At 44.1% G+C, this 19,123-nt stretch overlaps 1 protein-coding gene across 1 annotated transcript in view; it reads right to left on the minus strand.

Annotated features, from left to right (window-relative positions):
- Positions 1 to 19,123, minus strand: part of COL22A1 (collagen type XXII alpha 1 chain) — a 194,095-nt gene that overhangs the window by 79,014 nt on the left and 95,958 nt on the right. The window contains exons 13-21 of the mRNA XM_081204329.1: positions 14,894 to 14,947; positions 13,346 to 13,399; positions 12,258 to 12,311; positions 11,345 to 11,398; positions 10,627 to 10,671; positions 5,346 to 5,399; positions 2,509 to 2,562; positions 1,793 to 1,828; positions 1,256 to 1,285 (exon numbers count right to left, since the gene is read on the minus strand). Coding sequence (XP_081060455.1) covers positions 1,256 to 1,285; positions 1,793 to 1,828; positions 2,509 to 2,562; positions 5,346 to 5,399; positions 10,627 to 10,671; positions 11,345 to 11,398; positions 12,258 to 12,311; positions 13,346 to 13,399; positions 14,894 to 14,947 — 435 coding nt within the window. The remainder of the gene's footprint in view (positions 1 to 1,255; positions 1,286 to 1,792; positions 1,829 to 2,508; positions 2,563 to 5,345; positions 5,400 to 10,626; positions 10,672 to 11,344; positions 11,399 to 12,257; positions 12,312 to 13,345; positions 13,400 to 14,893; positions 14,948 to 19,123) is intronic.

Below are 19,123 nucleotides of genomic sequence, written 5' to 3' on the forward strand. Positions count from 1 at the left end.
AAAGCTGTACTAAGAGATTTGTATGCTGGAAAGTAGTTGTTTGTTTAAACAAAGGGGTGACTCCCCATAATTTAAATTGGTCACGTTTCTGAAAAGTTGCTAAGGAATGGTGGACCAGCATTTGTTTCTCTCACATTTGAAGGTGTTTAGGGAAGCTTTTAATGTATGATGTGTTACTGTATTTTAATATTTTGTTTAAAGCTGCCCAGAGATGGGCAGGGTATAAATAAATTGTTGTTGCTATTATTATTATTATTATTATTATTATTATTATTATTATTATTATTATTATCATCATCATCATCATCATCATCATCATCATCATAACATACAATCTGATCCTAGAAGGGTCTTAAAGGTAAAGGTAAAGGACCCCTGTCAGTTAAGTCCAGTTGTGAACAACTCTGGGGTTGTGGTGCTCATCTTGCTTTACTGGCCGAGGGAGCCAACATTTGTCCGCAGACAGTTTTTCCGTGTCATGTGGCCAGCATGACTAAGCTACTTCTGATGAAACCAGAGCAGTGCAGCGTTTAGCTTCCCGCCAGAGCAGTACCTATTTATCTACTTGCACTTTGACGTCCTTTCGAACTGCTAGGTTGGTAGGAGCTGGGGTCAAGCAACGGGAGCTCACCCCGCCGCAGGGATTCGAACCACCAACCTTCTGATCGGCAAGCCCAAGGGGCTCAGTGGTTTAGACCACAGCGCCACCTGCCTCCCTTAGAAGGGTCTTACTTCCAGGTAAACCTGCCAAAGATTTCACCCACTATACTATTTTTCAGAGTACACCTTTATTGGCTTTGCTGGCTCTGAACCGCTGTAGGTCAAAAAAAAGAGGGAACAGAAGAATATAAACTTTGCAGCAACAATTGAAACCGACTCCAGTGCATCGACAGCAAACCTCACTGAAGAGTGTCTCCTCCTCCACTCTCTGCTCTCCTCGGGTAATGAAAACAGACAAAGCAATTTCATTTCGGAGTTTTTGTGAACTAGCAACAACTGTGTGGGCTGGATGACTGCAACCCTTGGATAAAAGCTATTAGGGGGAAGATAAACAACTTGCCGGTATCCTCTATGATTCAAAATACAGTTTATTCAGAGTGGAAAGGGTTCTGAACCACTGAGCCCAGATTTATTGGTTCTGCGGTTTGGGTTGACTTTATCATACTGATTTAGTCAGCACGATCATGCTTGAAAATTGGGATTTCTGGTTATTATTATTTTATTGACAGTGCAAAAATATTTAGAAAGACCTTACCTGCTCTCCTTTCAGACCTTCCATCTGCACCTGAAACAGAAGAAGATAAATATGTAGCACAAGGGAGAGGAGTCTGGATTTCTGCCCTACTCTCTATCCCACAGGTGGGGAAACTTAGCTGAGCTCTGCATCCCCCCTGAGATCTAGCTGGATGGAGTTATGCAGCCAAGCAGGCAACAAAAAGTGTAAAAACTCTGCTGCAGTAAGATCATTGGAATGTAAGTCAACAGAGTACTGCAAAAATTACCTCACTCCCCAAGGGCCCTCTGTATTTCCTTCCACCATCCAATCTGAAAATTTCACAGCGGGCAAGGATTTCATGCCTCTTTCCACAAAATTCTTCAGTATGGCATGTCCTTCACATTTCAACTTCAGGAAAATCGTTCACCAACTATTCTATGAGAAAGCATTTCTAAGATCTGCTCAGGCATTAATGCCCAACATATATTAGCCTTTCTCGAGATCCTGAGCACCCATTCACAAGAACTTGTTTTGTCAACTGCCACAAAACATAGATCAAACGTTAGCAGCTCTTACCACTGAGCCAGGCTTCCCTGGAGGTCCTATTTCACCCTAGATGAGAAAGCAAATGAGAGGAGGGAAAACAATCCAGTTTACAAAGTTAAGACGCTGGCAAAGCTTTGTTTGATCTTCATCGAGCATTTGCTCTGATTTGATTGTAGGGCAGTTTACACATCCTCCTATTCTGCATTAATTACCGTATTTTTCTTTTTACCATATAAGACGCCCCCACGTATAAGACGTATATTTCGTGGTCTTATATCTTGATTTTATTCTGTGAACTGCCCTGAGACCCCCAGGTATATAAATTCAATAAATATTATTGTTATTATTACGATTACTATTATTGTTACCTTTTCCTTTCTTCTTTCTTTCTGTTAGATTTGAAAATAGGAAATGGGGAGGGGGAGCATCTGATATATCGTCAAAATTCTGATGTGCCATTCTGCAGCCTGTGAGGCTGTCACGCCAGTTCCTGACATTTCTTGAGCATAACGTAAGTTGGCATGTAAACAGCAGAGCCTTGTACAACCTGGCCAACTGAGACAGGGAAAGTGAGTAGGAATTGGGTATGGCCAGGGCTGCATCAGGATTATAACATTGGGAATATAGTGAAATCCATCCTGAAGACAGGAGTTCTGAGTTTGTCCTACATTACGTCACAGGAATGTGATATGTGATATGTAAGCAAGCACATCTCAGAGGCAAGATTTACACAGACAACACCTCACCTTCTCTCCTCTGAGTCCCATGAGACCAGGTTGGCCTGGACTCCCTTGGATTCCCTGAAATCAAATGAGGCAACACTCAAAAGGTATTCAGATGCATGAAGAAGAAGAAGAAGAAGAAGAAGAAGAAGAGTTTGGATTTGATATCCCACTTTATCACTACCCGAAGGAGTCTCAAAGCAGCTAACATTCTCCTTTCCCTTCCTCTACCACAACAAACACACTGTGAGGTGAGTGGGGCTGAGAGACTTCAGAGGAGTGTGACTGACCCAAGGTCACCCAGCAGCTGCATGTGGAGGAGCGGGGAAGCGAACCCCGTTCACCAAATTACGATTCTACCGCTCTTAACCACTACACCACACTGGCATGTGTTCCAAGCCAAAGTTTTTAGTGAATTTGTGATTCCAGGGATTGAATCTGGGATCCACTGAACCATGAATCACTTTAAGCTAACGCACAGCCACAATAATACACATGTTCATGCAAAAGTAAGTCCCAGCAAACATAATGGAACTTCGCACCAGGTAACTATTTATAGGGCAGCAGCTCTACTGTAATATAAGGGTATTGATCAAATGGAGTAAATACACACATTTTAAATATTTGGAGAGCAATACGATGTGCCATGAAAGACCTAAGGCAGAAATTAAGAGGGGAAAGGATATGAAACACAAGTTGACAGTTTACCATTGGAAAATGAACCTAATTTACAACACACACACACACACACACACACACATGGCAAGCATAGCTCTGTATGAATGCAACATATGAAGGATATGAAAAAAAGGAGGAGGAAAGAACTTGAAATACAGTGCTGGAGGAAGATGCATCAATGGAGTTTAAGGAGAAGGAAGATAAACAGACATCATGGAGCAGCTGACACATGGGTAGGCAAACTAAGGCCCGGGGGCCAGATCCGGCCCAATAGCCTTCTAAATCTGGCCCACGGATGGTCCAGGAATCAGTGTATTTTTACATGAGTAGAATGTGTGCTTTTATTTAAAATGCATCTCTGGGTTATTTGTGGGGCATAGGAATTCGTTCTCCCCCCACCAAAAAAATAAAATAAATATATAGTCCGGCCCCCCACAAGGTTTGAGGGACAGTGGGCCGGTCCCTTGCTGAAAAAGTTTGCTGACCCCTGAGCTGGAATGTTGAGCAGGGGCAGAGAGCCATCCTTCCAAAGGCAGTATCCTTGCCATTTGCCTGGAAAATGTGATGGTGCAGCAAGGGAGTGGCAATGCCAGGTGTCAGACGGACTCCACCCAAGTGTGCTCTGACCTTGCTGGCAAAGCCACTTCCGCCTTAGGGATGAGGTGGGGTTGCGGGCTTCACGGCCCCTCCACGTGCTCAGGGGGTGGGAGGCCAGCCCCTGCACGACTGGGGGATTCCCGGCTGCGTCACCTCCTGGCCGGCCAATCGGGTCGTTCCGGCGGTGTGGCCTGCCCCTTAAAGGCAGGACACAGCTGGGGATCTCCCTCTTTGTGTGCTCGCCAGCTGCTCCGGTCCCGTCCCCCCCCCCCCCGCCCTATAAGGTTTTCGTTCCTTGACCTTGCTATGGACCTCGGTTGGTTGCCATTGAGGGGCCTGGTAGGAATTTTTCCACTTGGCAAATTGGCACCTGCCACTTGGTTTTCACCTACCTCGTAGCAAATTGTCACAACTTTCAGGGTATTGGCGGTTAGGCATTGGAATAGTTCTGTAGATGGAAAGAGGGGAGGTAGCGCCATCACCTGCCCCGCACATTGAAGGGTAGTCCATTAAAGGATTCTGGGGGGCATGGCCCTGTCCGAAGCCTAGGAAGGTTAGGGTCTAAGGCACGTTCCCGATCGGTGACCCTGGGGGAGCTCCTAGTTGATGTGCATCAGCAGGACTCCCCCTACTGGTGGTTAACCCTTCCTGGACTTCAAGCAGATGTGCTGGAGTCAGATATAGTCAATTAGGATCAATGCCTAAGCCAATACTGCTCATCACCCGTAACCAATAAAGTTGTGGCCTTTTTTTAGCCCATTAACTTTAATAATTGTGTCATGTGTCATTATTTCTACCTGGGGGGGTTGGGAACTTGCCACACAACCATCCCCACACAATCCAGGTAATTGGCAGCAAAGCCACTGTTGGGAGGGTACTTTTTGCCACCGACCCCCCATGCCAGCTGCTTCTGGATAGAATTATTGGTTATGGTTAGAAATGGACAGGATCCAGTTCTGACACAAATGTAGACTCTAGGCACATATAGAAAAACGCTGTGTTTTTTTTTGGGGGGGGGGGAATATACATTATGAATTTGCCATAAGCTCACCATCGCCATCTAGTGTCCCATTTGCATAATGCACATAAAACACACTTAAAATGTTATATTTGCAGCTGTATAACTGAGTCCTAAAGGTGACGAAGAGGTTACACAGAAGGATAGAGCATATAATTATGGTAGCATATACTTTCCAATATTTTGTAAAAATAAGGGACTACTCCATGGTATAATTGAGGCTAGCCTGCAATGAAGAAGAGCTAACAGAGAAACTGAAATATAAAACAAACGTAAATTGGGGGGGGGGGGAGAGAGGATATATTTGGAGACGTGAAAAATATGTGCACAAATAGAAACAAGGGTGGAGGGTTTTCAAATACATATCTAGAAACAGATATCTGGTCTGTTATTTATTTAGTTTGGATAAGTGTAAACATTTACAGGATTGCACTGTGATGCAGACAGAAAATAGAGTAGGGGGGTACATTTTGGGGGGTGAGCAGATGATTTCAAGATGCAAGTTCTTCTCTAAATTCACAACTAATTCTAGAAAATGGTCTCGTACCACTTTGAATTGTCCACATACCTGCTTCCCATCCACACCAGGCTTTCCGGGGAAACCATCGAGACCTGGTTCTCCCTAAGCAAAGAAATAGGAATGAAGACTTGAGCGTTGGACATACATCCTGGGCCATCACATCAGTTCTGAACCTGAGACCATTTCCACCCTGGATCTTGGCTATGCTGCAGCGACAGAGCTAGAACCACAAGTCTTTAGTCCAGTCAGGTTTATGTGGCTTGAGGAACCAATACTAACGTGCTTGGTTCTATGTAAGTTGCATTTCACAGTCTGTGCAACATGCCTTTATGAATAGTGACATCAGATTCCTGCAGCCTCGTCTCAACTCTGGCCTGTCTTTGACTATATCACTCCCTCTTTGGTTCTCATCTACCCATCCTGGTGGTAATAATAATAATAATAATAATAATAATAATAATAATAATAATAATAATAAAAATAAAATTTATACCCCACCCATCTGGCTGGGTTTTACCAGCCACTTTGGGCAGCTCCCGACAGAATATTATTAATAATAATAATAAAGCGATAAAACATCAAACATTAAAAACTTCCCTAAACAGGGCTGCCTTCAGATATCTTCTAAAGGTTTATTTCCACAGGGTGGGCGCCACTACCGAGAAGGCCCTCTGCCTGGTTCCCTGTAACCTCACTTCTCACAGTGAGGGAACCGCCAGAAGGTCCTCAGAGCTGGACCTCAGTGTACCCCACAACCTGGTCATGATGAGAGCTTAGGATGCAGCAGATCTCCAACTCTGCTGGCTGATGCCTGAAACAGCCTGGACCAGTCTGTGATAAGTCCCCTACCCATACTCAGCCAGTGATACACCGGCATAACTTGGGTTGGCCCAACCATGAGGTGGGGTGAAGATCTTGAGGTGGTGCCCCTCCAGATGCCCAACACCTCACCACTGGCAGAGAAGTGGTGCTGATTTCTGGCAAGATCTCTCACACAGCATGAGAGATCTAGCTGGAGATCAGCGAGATCTCACCAATAATCAGCACCAATGCCAGCGGTGCTTCTCCAGCGGTGGCAACAGGGTGGGCAGTGCAGGAGGTGGCAAAAGGGGACTCACCATCACTTTTCTGAGGGCATGGTAGGGGTGGGAACCCAAGCCAATTCAGCTTGGTCACATGGCCTAGCAAACCAGTGTAGAACACTAGTTGAAAGGCTTGGTTTCCCTTTTTCAAGCTTAGACAAAATAGCAGTATTTGTTCTACTGCTTAATTATGTTTTGATCTGGTATAACTTTACGGTGGCTTAACTTACACTGGCTTGCTTTATGCCCCCTTTTTGTGCATAGGATTGCCATACCCTTCAACATTTATCCAATGAAAATAGGGACGTTCCATTCCATAATAGTAATTTTACCAATTACACCCCACATATCTTACTGGGTTGCCCCAGCCACTCTGGGCAACTTCTAACACGTATAAAAACATAATAAAATATTACACTTTTTTAAAAAAAATAATAATATCTCCCCTATACTGAATTAGCTGTTTTCCCTGTGTAAAGGTCAGAGGGGGCAGGGTTTCTGTTGAGGCAGGGGATTAGCTGTGGGAGGAGCTTATCAGAGTTTGTAGGGCAGCAGTTGAAGAAGGAGCAAAAAGGGTTTTCTTGTGTGTGTGTGTGTGTTTCTTGTGGCTGATTAGCTCTTTTCCCTGTGTAAAGGTCAGAGGGGGCAGGGTTTCTGTTGAGGCAGGGGATTAGCTGTGGGAGGAGCTTATCAGAGTTTGTAGGGCAGCGGCGCGCGCCTAGCGGCGCGCGCAGTTATATCCATCTTTTAGATTTAGGGGAGCTAGTCTCAAACGTTTGTTGGGGGAGACCTAGGTTTTTTTTTGTGGGTGAAGTTATTTGTCCTGTCTTCAAGCTTTTTATGATGGAGGACCTCTGTAGCCACCCCCAACAACACGATCTCAAGATGGAAGGGGAGGGAACAGCTGCAGTCGCCTGCGATTCCTGCGCAATGTTTGCCATCTTGCCAAAGGTTGCAGGCAGCTTCACCTGCAGCAATTGCATGTTGATTGCCCTTTTAAAAGACAAAGTCCAGCAACTGGAGGAACGTGTAGCTACGCTCCAAAGAATTAGAGAGCTGGAGCTCTTCTTGGAAGCAACAGAGCACACCGTCCCCACCAAGGAGGAGACAGGGGACTCCCCTGAGAAGGAGGCTAGTTCATCAACACAGGAGCCAGATATATGGAGAAACGTGACTCAAAGAAGTAGGAGGCCCAGGGTTCACTCTGATTGTTTAGAAATACACAATCGCTTTGAGGTCCTCTCCCCTAGCATGGAAGACGAAGAGCAGACTCCATTTGAGGATCTCTCCCTCATTACAGTCAATCAGGTATATGAAGACGAGCAGCAAAGTCAGTCCTCAGGGAATGTGCAGGCGACCTTGGAACGGACAGCTCACGGAAGAACCCCGACCAAACCCAAGAGGAGGCGTGTAGTGGTGATAGGGGATTCCCTACTGAGGGGAACAGAAGCAGTGATCTGTGGGCCTGACAAGATGTCTCGGGAAGTGTGCTGTCTCCCCGGGGCTAAGATCCAAGATGTAACTGAACGACTGCAAGGAATCATAAAACCCACTGACAAATACCCCTTCCTCTTGGTTCATGTGGGAACCAATGACACTGCAAGCAATAGCCTCCAGAAGATCAAAAGAGACTACGAGGCTCTGGGCAGGAAATTGAAGCAACTAAATGCACAAATTGTCATCTCGTCTGTCCTCCCAGTTGAACGACGTGGCCCAGGGAGAGAGGGGAAAATAGTGGAAGTGAACAGCTGGCTTCGCAAATGGTGTAAACAGGAACGGTTTGGATTCTTAGATCACGGACTGCAGTTTCTTGAAGATGGACTTCTGGCAAGTGATGGGCTGCACCTCACAACGGTTGGGAGGAATGTTTTTGCCAAAAATCTCAGAAACCTCATCAGGAGGGCTTTAAACTGACTAATGTGGGGGAGGGAGACAGTGCTCCTGAAGGTAGGAGTCTATCAATTAATGAAGATGATCATCCAAATGTCATAGACCAAATGGAGCAAACAGCACGCGGACCTAGTGGTGGGAGGAAAAAATCCTTAAATAAGAGACACGGGGGAATGATTAATGGACTTCAATGTCTGTACACTAATGCGCAAAGCATGGGAAATAAACAAGATGAGCTTGAGCTCTTGGTACAGCAAACTAAATATGACATAATAGGCATCACTGAAACCTGGTGGGGTAAGTCCCACGATTGGAATGTAATAATGGGGGGATACAATCTATTTCAGAGAAACAGACCAGACAAGAAAGGAGGAGGAGTGGCGTTATATGTCAGGGATGTGTATACCTGTGAAGAGATCCAAGATTTAGAACCTCAAAGCCAATGTGAGAGCATTTGGGTCAAAATTAAGGGAGAGAAGAATAACAGAGACCTCATTGTGGGAGTTTACTATAGATCCCCAAGCCAAACGGAGGACATAGATGATGCCTTCCTGGAACAGATGGCCAAGCATGCAAAAGGAAGGGAGATAGTAGTAATGGGGGACTTCAATTACGCGGATATTTGTTGGACGTCAAACTCAGCCAAGAGCATAAGGTCAAACAGATTCCTCACTGGCCTTGCAGACAACTTCATTGTCCAGAAAGTGGGAGAAGCAACAAGAGGAACAGCCATTTTAGATCTGGTCCTAACCAATGTTGATGACCTGGTTAGTGGGGTAGAAGTGGAAGGATCATTAGGCGCGAGTGATCATGCTCTTCTGAAGTTTACTATACAGCGGAAAGGAGCAGCCAAGCATACTAGGACTCAATTTCTTGACTTTAAGAAAGCCGACTTCATAAAACTTAGGAAAGTGCTGGGTGAGATCCCATGGACAGTAATACTAAAAGGAAAGGGAGTTCATGATGGCTGGGAGTTTGTTAAGAGGGAGATAGTAAAAGAGTGACTAGTGGGGTGCCACAGGGTTCTGTCTTGGGCCCGGTCTTATTTAACATCTTTATCAACGACTTGGATGATGGACTCAAGGGCATCCTGATCAAATTTGCAGATGACACCAAACTGGGAGGGGTGGCTAACACCCCAGAGGACAGGATCACACTTCAAAACGACCTTGACAGATTAGAGAACTGGGCAAAAACAAACAAAATGAATTTTAACAGGGAGAAATGTAAAGTATTGCACTTGGGCAAAAAAAATGAGAGGCACAAATACAAGATGGGTGACACCTGGCTTGAGAGCAGTACATGTGAAAAGGATCTAGGAGTCTTGGTTGACCACAAACTTGACATGAGCCAACAGTGTGACGCGGCAGCTAAAAAAGCCAATGCAATTCTGGGCTGCATCAATAGGAGTATAGCATCTAGATCAAGGGAAGTAATAGTGCCACTGTATTCTGCTCTGGTCAGACCACACCTGGAGTACTGTGTCCAGTTCTGGGCACCACAATTCAAGAAGGACACTGACAAACTGGAACGTGTCCAGAGGAGGGCAACCAAAATGGTCAAAGGCCTGGAAACGATGCCTTATGAGGAACGGCTAAGGGAGCTGGGCATGTTTAGCCTGGAGAAGAGGAGGTTAAGGGGTGATATGATAGCCATGTTCAAATATATAAAAGGATGTCACATAGAGGAGGGAGAAAGGTTGTTTTCTGCTGCTCCAGAGAAGCGGACACGGAGCAATGGATCCAAACTACAAGAAAGAAGATTCCACCTAAACATTAGGAAGAACTTCCTGACAGTAAGAGCTGTTCGACAGTGGAATTTGCTGCCAAGGAGTGTGGTGGAGTCTTCTACTTTGGAGGTCTTTAAGCAGAGGCTTGACAACCATATGTCAGGAGTGCTCTGATGGTGTTTCCTGCTTGGCAGGGGGTTGGACTCGATGGCCCTTGTGGTCTCTTCCAACTCTATGATTCTATGATTCTATGATTCTATGAATTGCCTCCAGATGGCTTGGGGTTCGGATAACTCCATGCCCTCCAACACTTCTCCAGTGAAAATAGGGACACCCTAAGGAAAAGTGGGGCATTCTAGGATCAAATGGGAAACTGGGATGGCTTATCTAAATCAGGGACATACCTAGATGATGGGGACACTAGGAAGGTCTGGATTGCTCCCTCAGATCTAGCAATCTAACGAGTAACCTTTTTTTGCATTTAGATGCCCCTTATAATCTGAGGCCCTAAACTGTGCATACATTTACCCTCGATTTCCCAGTTCTTTCTTGCATTCATTTTTGAGGAAGAATGTTCAACACTTCCACTCAGATTGTTGACAAGTTATCTGACGCACACGATCCATACCTTGTCTCCCCGGGGTCCCTTTTCGCCTCTTTCTCCCTGCAGGCCCTGAAAAAGTGGGGAAGAAAAAAGATTTTGTAACGTTCCCTCCACTACCCAGAGTGAAACTTGGATGAGTCACCGATGTGCTAGCAATTTGTACCCAGTGAGTCATTATGGGCTGCAGCTCCTGTGCCAAGGAAATGCTGATTTAGTGCTCTGCCTACTAAGCAGTTGTCTATAATATACCAATAATGTTATTCCCACAAACCGCCTTTGCATATGCTAATTGGCCTTGGACTTGGAGTACTCAATGAGCTGATCAGCCATCCATTGGGATTGTTGAGCTGTTCTGAGACCTAAAAGGAATGATTGCAAGGTCTTTATAACCAAGATAATGAGGACGGAGAAAACTGAATGACCTTCTCCAGTGAAATGTTCATCTGTAGCTGAAGGAAAGCAAGGGAAGCTTTCAACAAGTGAACGGTGAACTTTTAACTGGTGGAAAGTATTGCTAAAGATAAAATAACCAAGCGTATAACTAAGCCTTGCCGAAGCAGAGCTATCTATGTGCAGAAATGTTGACAACTGTCCTTTTGTACTGGCAAGGCCACATTTGAGTATCAGGCAACCATTTACCACATGAATGGATTTTACAAATCACGCCGAACACTCATAGGATGTTGGCTTATTTATGGAACATTGGGCAGGTTAAGTATTAAATCATAAAATCACAACTTACTGGTGCTCCAACGTATCCTTGGCGTCCTGGGGGGCCTGACTGACCCTCTGACCCCTGATGAGAAATATATAGAAAGAAACAAAGATCAGGACTGTTGCAGAATAAATCTAAGGCAACTTGCGTACTGGTGAAAATAACGAATTTGCATCATCTTCTCTGACTGTGATCACAGTAGTCAAACTTATTAGAAGGGCAATTCCATAATCCAGTGAGCAAAAGCATCTCTCTGCTGTTCCTGAAAAAACAACCAACCTGCTTGAATCTTAAAACAGACTGGAGAGGAAGGATGGGAATTGACATTGATGAATCCCACATCTTCAGAATACATCTCTGAATCTTCACCTAACACGTAAGGGTCAGTTCACATAATAGTGGAATACTGCGTTCTTTATCCTTGTGACTGTATCCTTCGTTGTGGCAACCACATGTCCAAATTTTAAGCTTGAAATAGCCATTTACACAGGTAAAACGACACACTGAGCAGGGTACGCCAGGCTTCTGGGCCAGTAGACATACTGAGACTGTGTCATGGGCGCCAGTCAAAAACTGGCTGCTGTGGGGGATGTCACAAAATGAATTTTGTGGGGGCATGGCATAACCTGCCATGGGGACCTGGCATTGTTGAGACTTTGAGTTTGTGCAGCTTTTGAGTGCCTTTGAGTTTTGTATGCAGGTAAGATCTCTCCCTCCCCCCCCCATTAAAAGTCTGTATACATAATGGAAATTAGGAAGGGAAAAGACAATAGTGGGTGTGGGTGAGAGAAGCCCAACTGGAAGTGTGGTACTTGTTCTTTTGCAGAAGTTGGAAGGCACCCTAAGTATAAGGGTGGGCTCTCATAACGAATCATTCAATCAATCATTTGTAAAGGTGCCCTTAATTTCATTCATGATCCTCTTTGATCCCTCTGCTCACCTTCAATCCTGGTGGTCCAGGGAGGCCAACTGCTCCAGGAAGTCCAGGTTCTCCCTCAAAAGAGAAAGCATAGCATGTTTGTTGCAAAAAAACTACACATTTTATAAATTGTTGAATGCTGAAAGCAAAACATGAGGATTTAATATTTACTGAAACTGGAATGTGGTTCATATACTCAGGTCTCCTGCCTCTGACTTGCAAGCTCTCCAATGATCTGAGATATATTTCCAATCCTTGATGCAACAAGATCCTTAAACTTAGTGATAAGGAACCTCAAGCATAGAGCCAAATGCACCCCTCTGAGTCCCTTCATATGGCCAGACTACATCCCCCCCACTGCCCTTCCATTGCACCCTCCTTTAATCTTTTTGCTTAGCTTGAATGTGACCTTGATGTATTGCACTGTTTCTCAAACTTGGGTCTCTAGCTGTTTTTGGACTACAACTTCCATCATTCCTAGTTAGCAATACCTAGTTAGCAATACCAGTGGTCAGGGGTGTTGGGAATTGTAGTCCAAAAACATCTGGAGATCCAAGTTTGAGAAGCACTGATCTATTGCTTGCTTGCCTGGATGACGATGAAGTGTGTTTGTGTGTGGAGAGAGAGAGAGAGAGAGAGAGAGAGAGAGAGAGAGAGAGAGACTAGCCTATTTTTCAAAAGTAAAAATCACATTTGTTGCTCCAGTTACAACGTACGTAGATGCCATCTGAGCTTAAGTCCCTCAAATTGTTGGTTGCCAAACTTGTGCCTGGAGTGAAATAAACACCTGAGCTTTCCATAGTTGATTCCCCCACCTCCCACAATACACTTTGTTAAGTCTCCAGTATTTCTAACAACCCTCTAATGAACATCAACACACATTCTTCCTCGGAGCATCCAAGAGCAGTTAATCCACATGACGTCTGTTTGCTGCCTTGGCTCAAAGAGAGGCCTGCTGAGGTTATTAACCTGCTGTCATTTGTTTCGGATGCATTCAAAATGGCAACACTAATCCCCAAGACATGCTCCACTCAATGCACATTGATTTGTAGCATCTGGCTTATGATATAAAGAAAAGGAGATTACAAGAGAGGAAGAGAAAAGCTTACAGACTCTCCTTTGGCACCATCTCTCCCTGGGATGCCAGGTGCGCCGAGGGAGCCCTGAAATAATAAGAATTAACATAAATGCATTAATGGGCAAGCATCATCAGCATCAAATTAGCACCAGCTGAAAGCAGAAGCACATGAATAATGTACATTGGCAGGTCTAATCATTTGCACCACAAGTGAAATTAATGCGAGGTCTCAGAGGGGACTCGTTGCCCAACCCCAACCCCCAAACCAAATTTCTGGTATTAAGCACTGTATTTATTAACAGCTAAGTGTCTGCCAGAGTGACAAGGGGGTGCTGTCCCAGTGGCCTGGATAGACAAGAGACACCCTTCCTTTTCTGTCTCATCCACAGCCAAGTCTAGACAAAACCACATCATATTGGACTGTTGCACTCTAGATTCCAGGTGGCAAATTGAATTGCAGAGGAGTAGGAGAACGCCACTCTTCATTCCTGAACAAGAGGACATGAGACCCACAAACTGCTATTGCTCCTCTCCAAATTACTCTTGTCTAACTGGCTGTGCAATAAACTATATTGTTAGTTTATTGCAGGTTTGCCTGATGAGCAAGCTGAAATAAACCAGCAGTATAGTATACAAACAACTATGATATTTAGGACATGTTGGAAGAAAGCTGAGTTGAAGCCCTTCTGCCTACAGCCTCAGAAGAGAAACTTCTGGCAACAAAGCTGTTATATTAAATAGCTATTTGGAAAAATTAAGATGCATGGGCAGTGGTGTTATGCACTATAATTGGCTGTGTCCATGTGACGCCTCATTAAGAACTTTCAATTTGGACTATGTGGTTATAGTAGCTGCTTAAGTTAGGAAGCGTATTTAGAAATGTTGCATCCATAGCATATAATTCACATTACAAAAAAATAACAATCATCTTCCACCAGTTATTGCAATATTGGATGAGGCTGGGGAAGATATGTTTGAGTGGAGTGGAAAGTTCATTTTTCTTTACGACATGCTCAGTTCTAGAAGCTTCAAACTACATCCTCTGAATTTGCAGAAGGGCAATGCAAAAGGGGATAATTACTGCACAACTTATTTATGGGGGCATGGCTGGAACTTAATTCTTTTGTCACTGTGTACTGCATTGGACCATCTGTAATTTGCCAAGGAAGAAACTGCTTGGAAAGCTGTTAACTTAGGTCAGGGGAGTCAATAAGAATGATAAGATTCAGGGTTTAAGTTCCATTACATTCGTAGGAGCCAGATTCATTGCCCAGGTGCAGAAAGTCTAGAAAGGTCTCCTGGAGGTTCAAGGGATAGATGCCAAGTTGATGATGTGTACTAGGATTCACTGTTGTTGCTTTGCATTGTGCTTTGTGCCGTGTTATTTGTGGTGTTTTAGGGATTGTTGTGCTGCTAAAATCTGTGTGGCTGACCATTAAGCTGAACAGCAGAAGATCTTTAGAAAAAGTCCTTTACGAAGTCCAACATTTATTAGTTCACATGTATCAATCCACCACTTGTGTAGCTGGAAATTCCTGGCAGATATTTCATTCTCTGCCTGTTTTGAATAGATTGTTACCTTTTCTCCTCTTTCGCCCATCAGCCCAGGTAATCCTTGGGCTCCTCTTTCACCCTAGAATGATAAAACACAGTGGGTTAAAAAGGCTTCATAATAAAAATAAAACACAATCCTAAAATTCACTGAAGGGATGAGCTAGTTGAAACCCACAAGCAGTGTTTGGAGTGGACTGTTTTAAAGCTTGGAATCTACAAATTGGGATAGCATTGTGGAAGGAAAGCTGCAAACCTCAAGGTAGTGAATTTTATGCTGTATACCAAATTTTGCACTTATGAACCAAAGAGGATACAGTGAACCAAGAGCATTCAGACCACGAGCATTTCTCTCACATCCCTTTCTGATGAACCTACCCCGACTACCAGGATCCCAATTTGCATGAAGACCCTCACACTATTTACTTTAAAAAGAAACTCATTCTCACAACTGCTAATTACATAAATAGTGTCAAGTCCGCCACTCTGTAACAAACCCATTATTTGGGCCACATAGGTGATTTCATCCTTTAAGAGAAGCATGAAAAGCACAGGATGTCTTGGGAACGAAGGAAGAGTCAGTTACTGAGTGACAGAGCACTCTGGCAAAGGAGACCTCCCAGGAGTTCTCAGATAACACAGCTTTGTTATTGAGGCCATTAAAGGCTACAGGAAGGTAATTGCTCTCGCTTATGGTTGCCAGCTTCAGCATCAGGGAAAGTCTCTTGGGCCTTTCAGAGCTGAGCCAAAGTGAGAGTTTTGGCAGGGGCTCCTAGCAGCATGATAGAAGGAGTCATTGCACCTGTTAATCTTCTCCCTTCAATACTGTCTCTCCACTCGAAATCTAGGTGCAAGACCTATCCTTTTGCAAAACATCAGTAGCTTTCTCCCACGTCAACTGTTGCTTGAAACCATTCACTTCTGGAGTAGCTGCTGTTCCTCTTCACTTTGTCCCCTGGCTGAGAAGAAAATTGTAGCCCACCCCGTTTTCCTTGGCAGAGCATTTGAAGAGGCATTCTACTAAATTATCTGTTTGACCTAGGAGGACAGAAGATGTTGCACTCTAACCTGAATCATTCACATTCTTCCCTCTGCACAGAATCACCTGACGACCTAAGCTACCCTCCTGTTCACACGAGGAAGAAAAGTTCATTCCAGTGCAGAAATAGGTCTCTACTGTGTGGCAATACACCAGCCATACTGAAATCATAGGTAGAACTCTGCTTGATCAGACCAGGGGCCCAGCTATTCCAGCATCTGATTCTCAATGTGACCAAAGAGATGCCAATGGGAAGCCCACAAGCTGAATCTGAACACTCTCCCCACATGATTTACAGCAACCAATATTCAAAGGCATCCTGACTTCAGCAGTGGAGATAGAACTTAGCCATTGTGTTTAATAGCCATTGATGGCTTTACCTTCTATAAATGTGTCCAATGCTCTTTTAATGCCTTCTAATTTGGCGGCCATCAGTGCATCACATGTGAATGAATTCCATACCTTACCTATGCCAGGTGTTCACAACTTCTGGACCATCAAGCTCAACCAATATACTCTCAATATACTGAGAGTCACAAGAGTCAAGATAAAATTTCTTGCTTTGCTGTGCGGGGCCACAAATATGGAGTCACAATACACAAGGAGCAGGTTGTGCTCAACCCAATGGGTCACAAGTTATTAAAGCATTGTGTTCCAATATTTCCCCAAACGTTTTCCCCCTCTATTTGTCCCCTCTCTCTTTTGCCCTCTTAAGTTTGTCTTCTTTGGTCCAGTATATCTGAAGGAGCGTCTCCACCCACATCGTTCTACCCAGACACTGAGGTCCAGCACCGAGGGCCTTCTGGCAGTTCCCTCACTGCGAGAAGCCAAGTTACAGGGAACCAGGCAGAAGGCCTTCTCGGTAGTGGCGCGTTCCCTGTGGAACACCCTCCCACCAGATGTCAAAGAGAACAACAGCTACCAGGCTTTTAGAAGACATCTGAAGGCAGCCCTGTTTCGGGAAGCTTTTAATGTTTGATGTATTATAGTATTTTAATATTCTTTTGGAAGCCGCCCAGAGTGGGCGGGGTATAAATAATAAATTATTATTATTATTATTATTATTATTATTATTATTATTATTATTATTATTATTATTAAACTATGTTAATGACCAAAACCAAGACCTCCATATACCAACCACCGAATAGTCTCAGTGGAGAGGTTGTGTTAACTAATATGTTTGAATGTCGAATACCTAAGTGTATGTCTAGATACAATGGATAAAACAATCACCATTAGCTGTACTGCCGTATAAGCATTTTTAATGGCAATTGAGTTTGCATTTGTTTAAAAAAAAACAAATTTGTTTTAAACATGTTATTAATGTGTATTCAGAGCTCAGCTGCTCTAGAAGTTAAATCTCAGAGTGGACTGTGACTGCATCATCTCAAAAGTCAATGCATGAACACCTACAATAAGTCACCATGTAGCACCATTGTTAATGGGCTTTCCATTGGCCTCCAGTTGGCCACTGAGAGAACAGGACTAGATGGGCATTTGGGTCTGATTCAGGAGGGGTTTTCTTACACGCTTATGCACAGTTGGTCATTAATAATAATGATAATAATTGTTTTTATTATTATTATAATACCACGCACATCAAGCCACTCTGGGCGGCTTCCAACAAAATATTAAAATACACTGGTCTGTTAAACATTAAAAGCTTCCCTAAACCATGGCTGCCTTCAGATGTCTTCTAAAAGTCTGGTAGTTGTTTTTCTCTGAAATCTGGTGGGAAAGCGTTCCACAAGGCGAGTGCCACTGCCGAGAAGGCCCTCTGCCTGGTTCCCTGTAACTTGGCTTCTTGCGGCAAGGGAACCACCAGAAGGCCCTCAGCGCTGGACCTCAGTGTCCGGGCAGAACGATGGGGGTGGAGATGCTCCTTCAGATATACTGGATCGAGGCCATATAGGGCTTCAAAGGTCAGCACCAACACTTTGCATTGTGCTCAGAAACGTACTGGGAGCCAATGTAGATCTTTCAAGACCAGTGTTGTGTGGTCTTCACGGCTGCTCCCAGTCACCAGTCTAGCTGCCGCATTTTGGCTTAGTTGTAGTTTCCGGGTCACCTTCAAAGGTAGCCCCATGTAGAGCGCATTGCAGTAGTCCAAGCGAGAGAGAACTAGAGCATGCACCACTCTGGCGAGACAGTCCACGGGCAGGTAGGGTCTCAGACTGCGTACCAGATAGAGCTGGTAAACAGCTGCCCTGGACACAGAATTGACCCTTGCCTCCATGGACAGCTGTGAGTCCAAAATGACTCCCAAGCTGTGCACATTTCATACATGACAGCTCTTGAGGATATATTTGGAACTGTCGATAGCCTACTGGAGGTTAATTGCAGGTTTCTAGGCTATATTGAACCACAAAAGCCAAATTTGGCATACTAGCTGCAGAATAATTACAGCATATTGCAGGTAAGGACCAGAGCCCTCTATAATGTGTGACTGTATGAAGGGGCTGTGGCAGCAATCCTTAACAAGAAGCCAAAACTGTACATGATGTTAATTGCATGAATGCAATTAATGTACAAGGTTTTAGATATATAAATAGCTGTTGCAAGGAAACCCGGACTTTATTCCTTCACAATGTTGATGTTTTCACTTCCCCAAACAAGACATGGTTGATTACATTGTTTGGAAGTCTCCTTTTCATTTAAATAAATAAATCGCACTAACTACAATATATAGCAGATACTGAGACAAATAATGTAGTCTTTGGTGGAAAGCGAACTGCAGCAGAATGGAAACAGTGCTGATTGTGAGGGATGTAGGTTGGAGCAGAAATTGCTGCTTTCTTGCATTCTTAAATGCAGGTAGCAGCTTCAGAGATGTCGTTTTGGTTGGAATCATCCATGGTCTAGAGCAGGCATGGCCAAACTTTGCCCTCCAACTGTTTTGGAACTACAGTTCCCATCATCCCTGATCACTGGTCCTGTTACCTAGGGATGATGGGAATTGTAGTCCCAAAACAGCTAGAGGGCAAAGTTTGGCCATGTCTGGTCTAGAGGCTGAAACTATCTGCTTTGCAAAAATATTGCACATTAATAGCATTCATTTCATTAACATTACATCTAATAAACAACTTTATTTTTATCTGAGAATTATTGGAAGGTATGCATAAAGTTATTCACCTTCTCCTAGTAAATACAGATCAGGTCCATTGGTTACTATTTATGGATTAGGCCAAAAGTTTCATCGTAAAACAATGGCACCCA

This window comes from Podarcis bocagei, assembly GCF_964188305.1.
Source record: "Podarcis bocagei genome assembly, chromosome: 8".
Taxonomy (NCBI): Eukaryota; Metazoa; Chordata; class Lepidosauria; order Squamata; family Lacertidae; genus Podarcis; species Podarcis bocagei.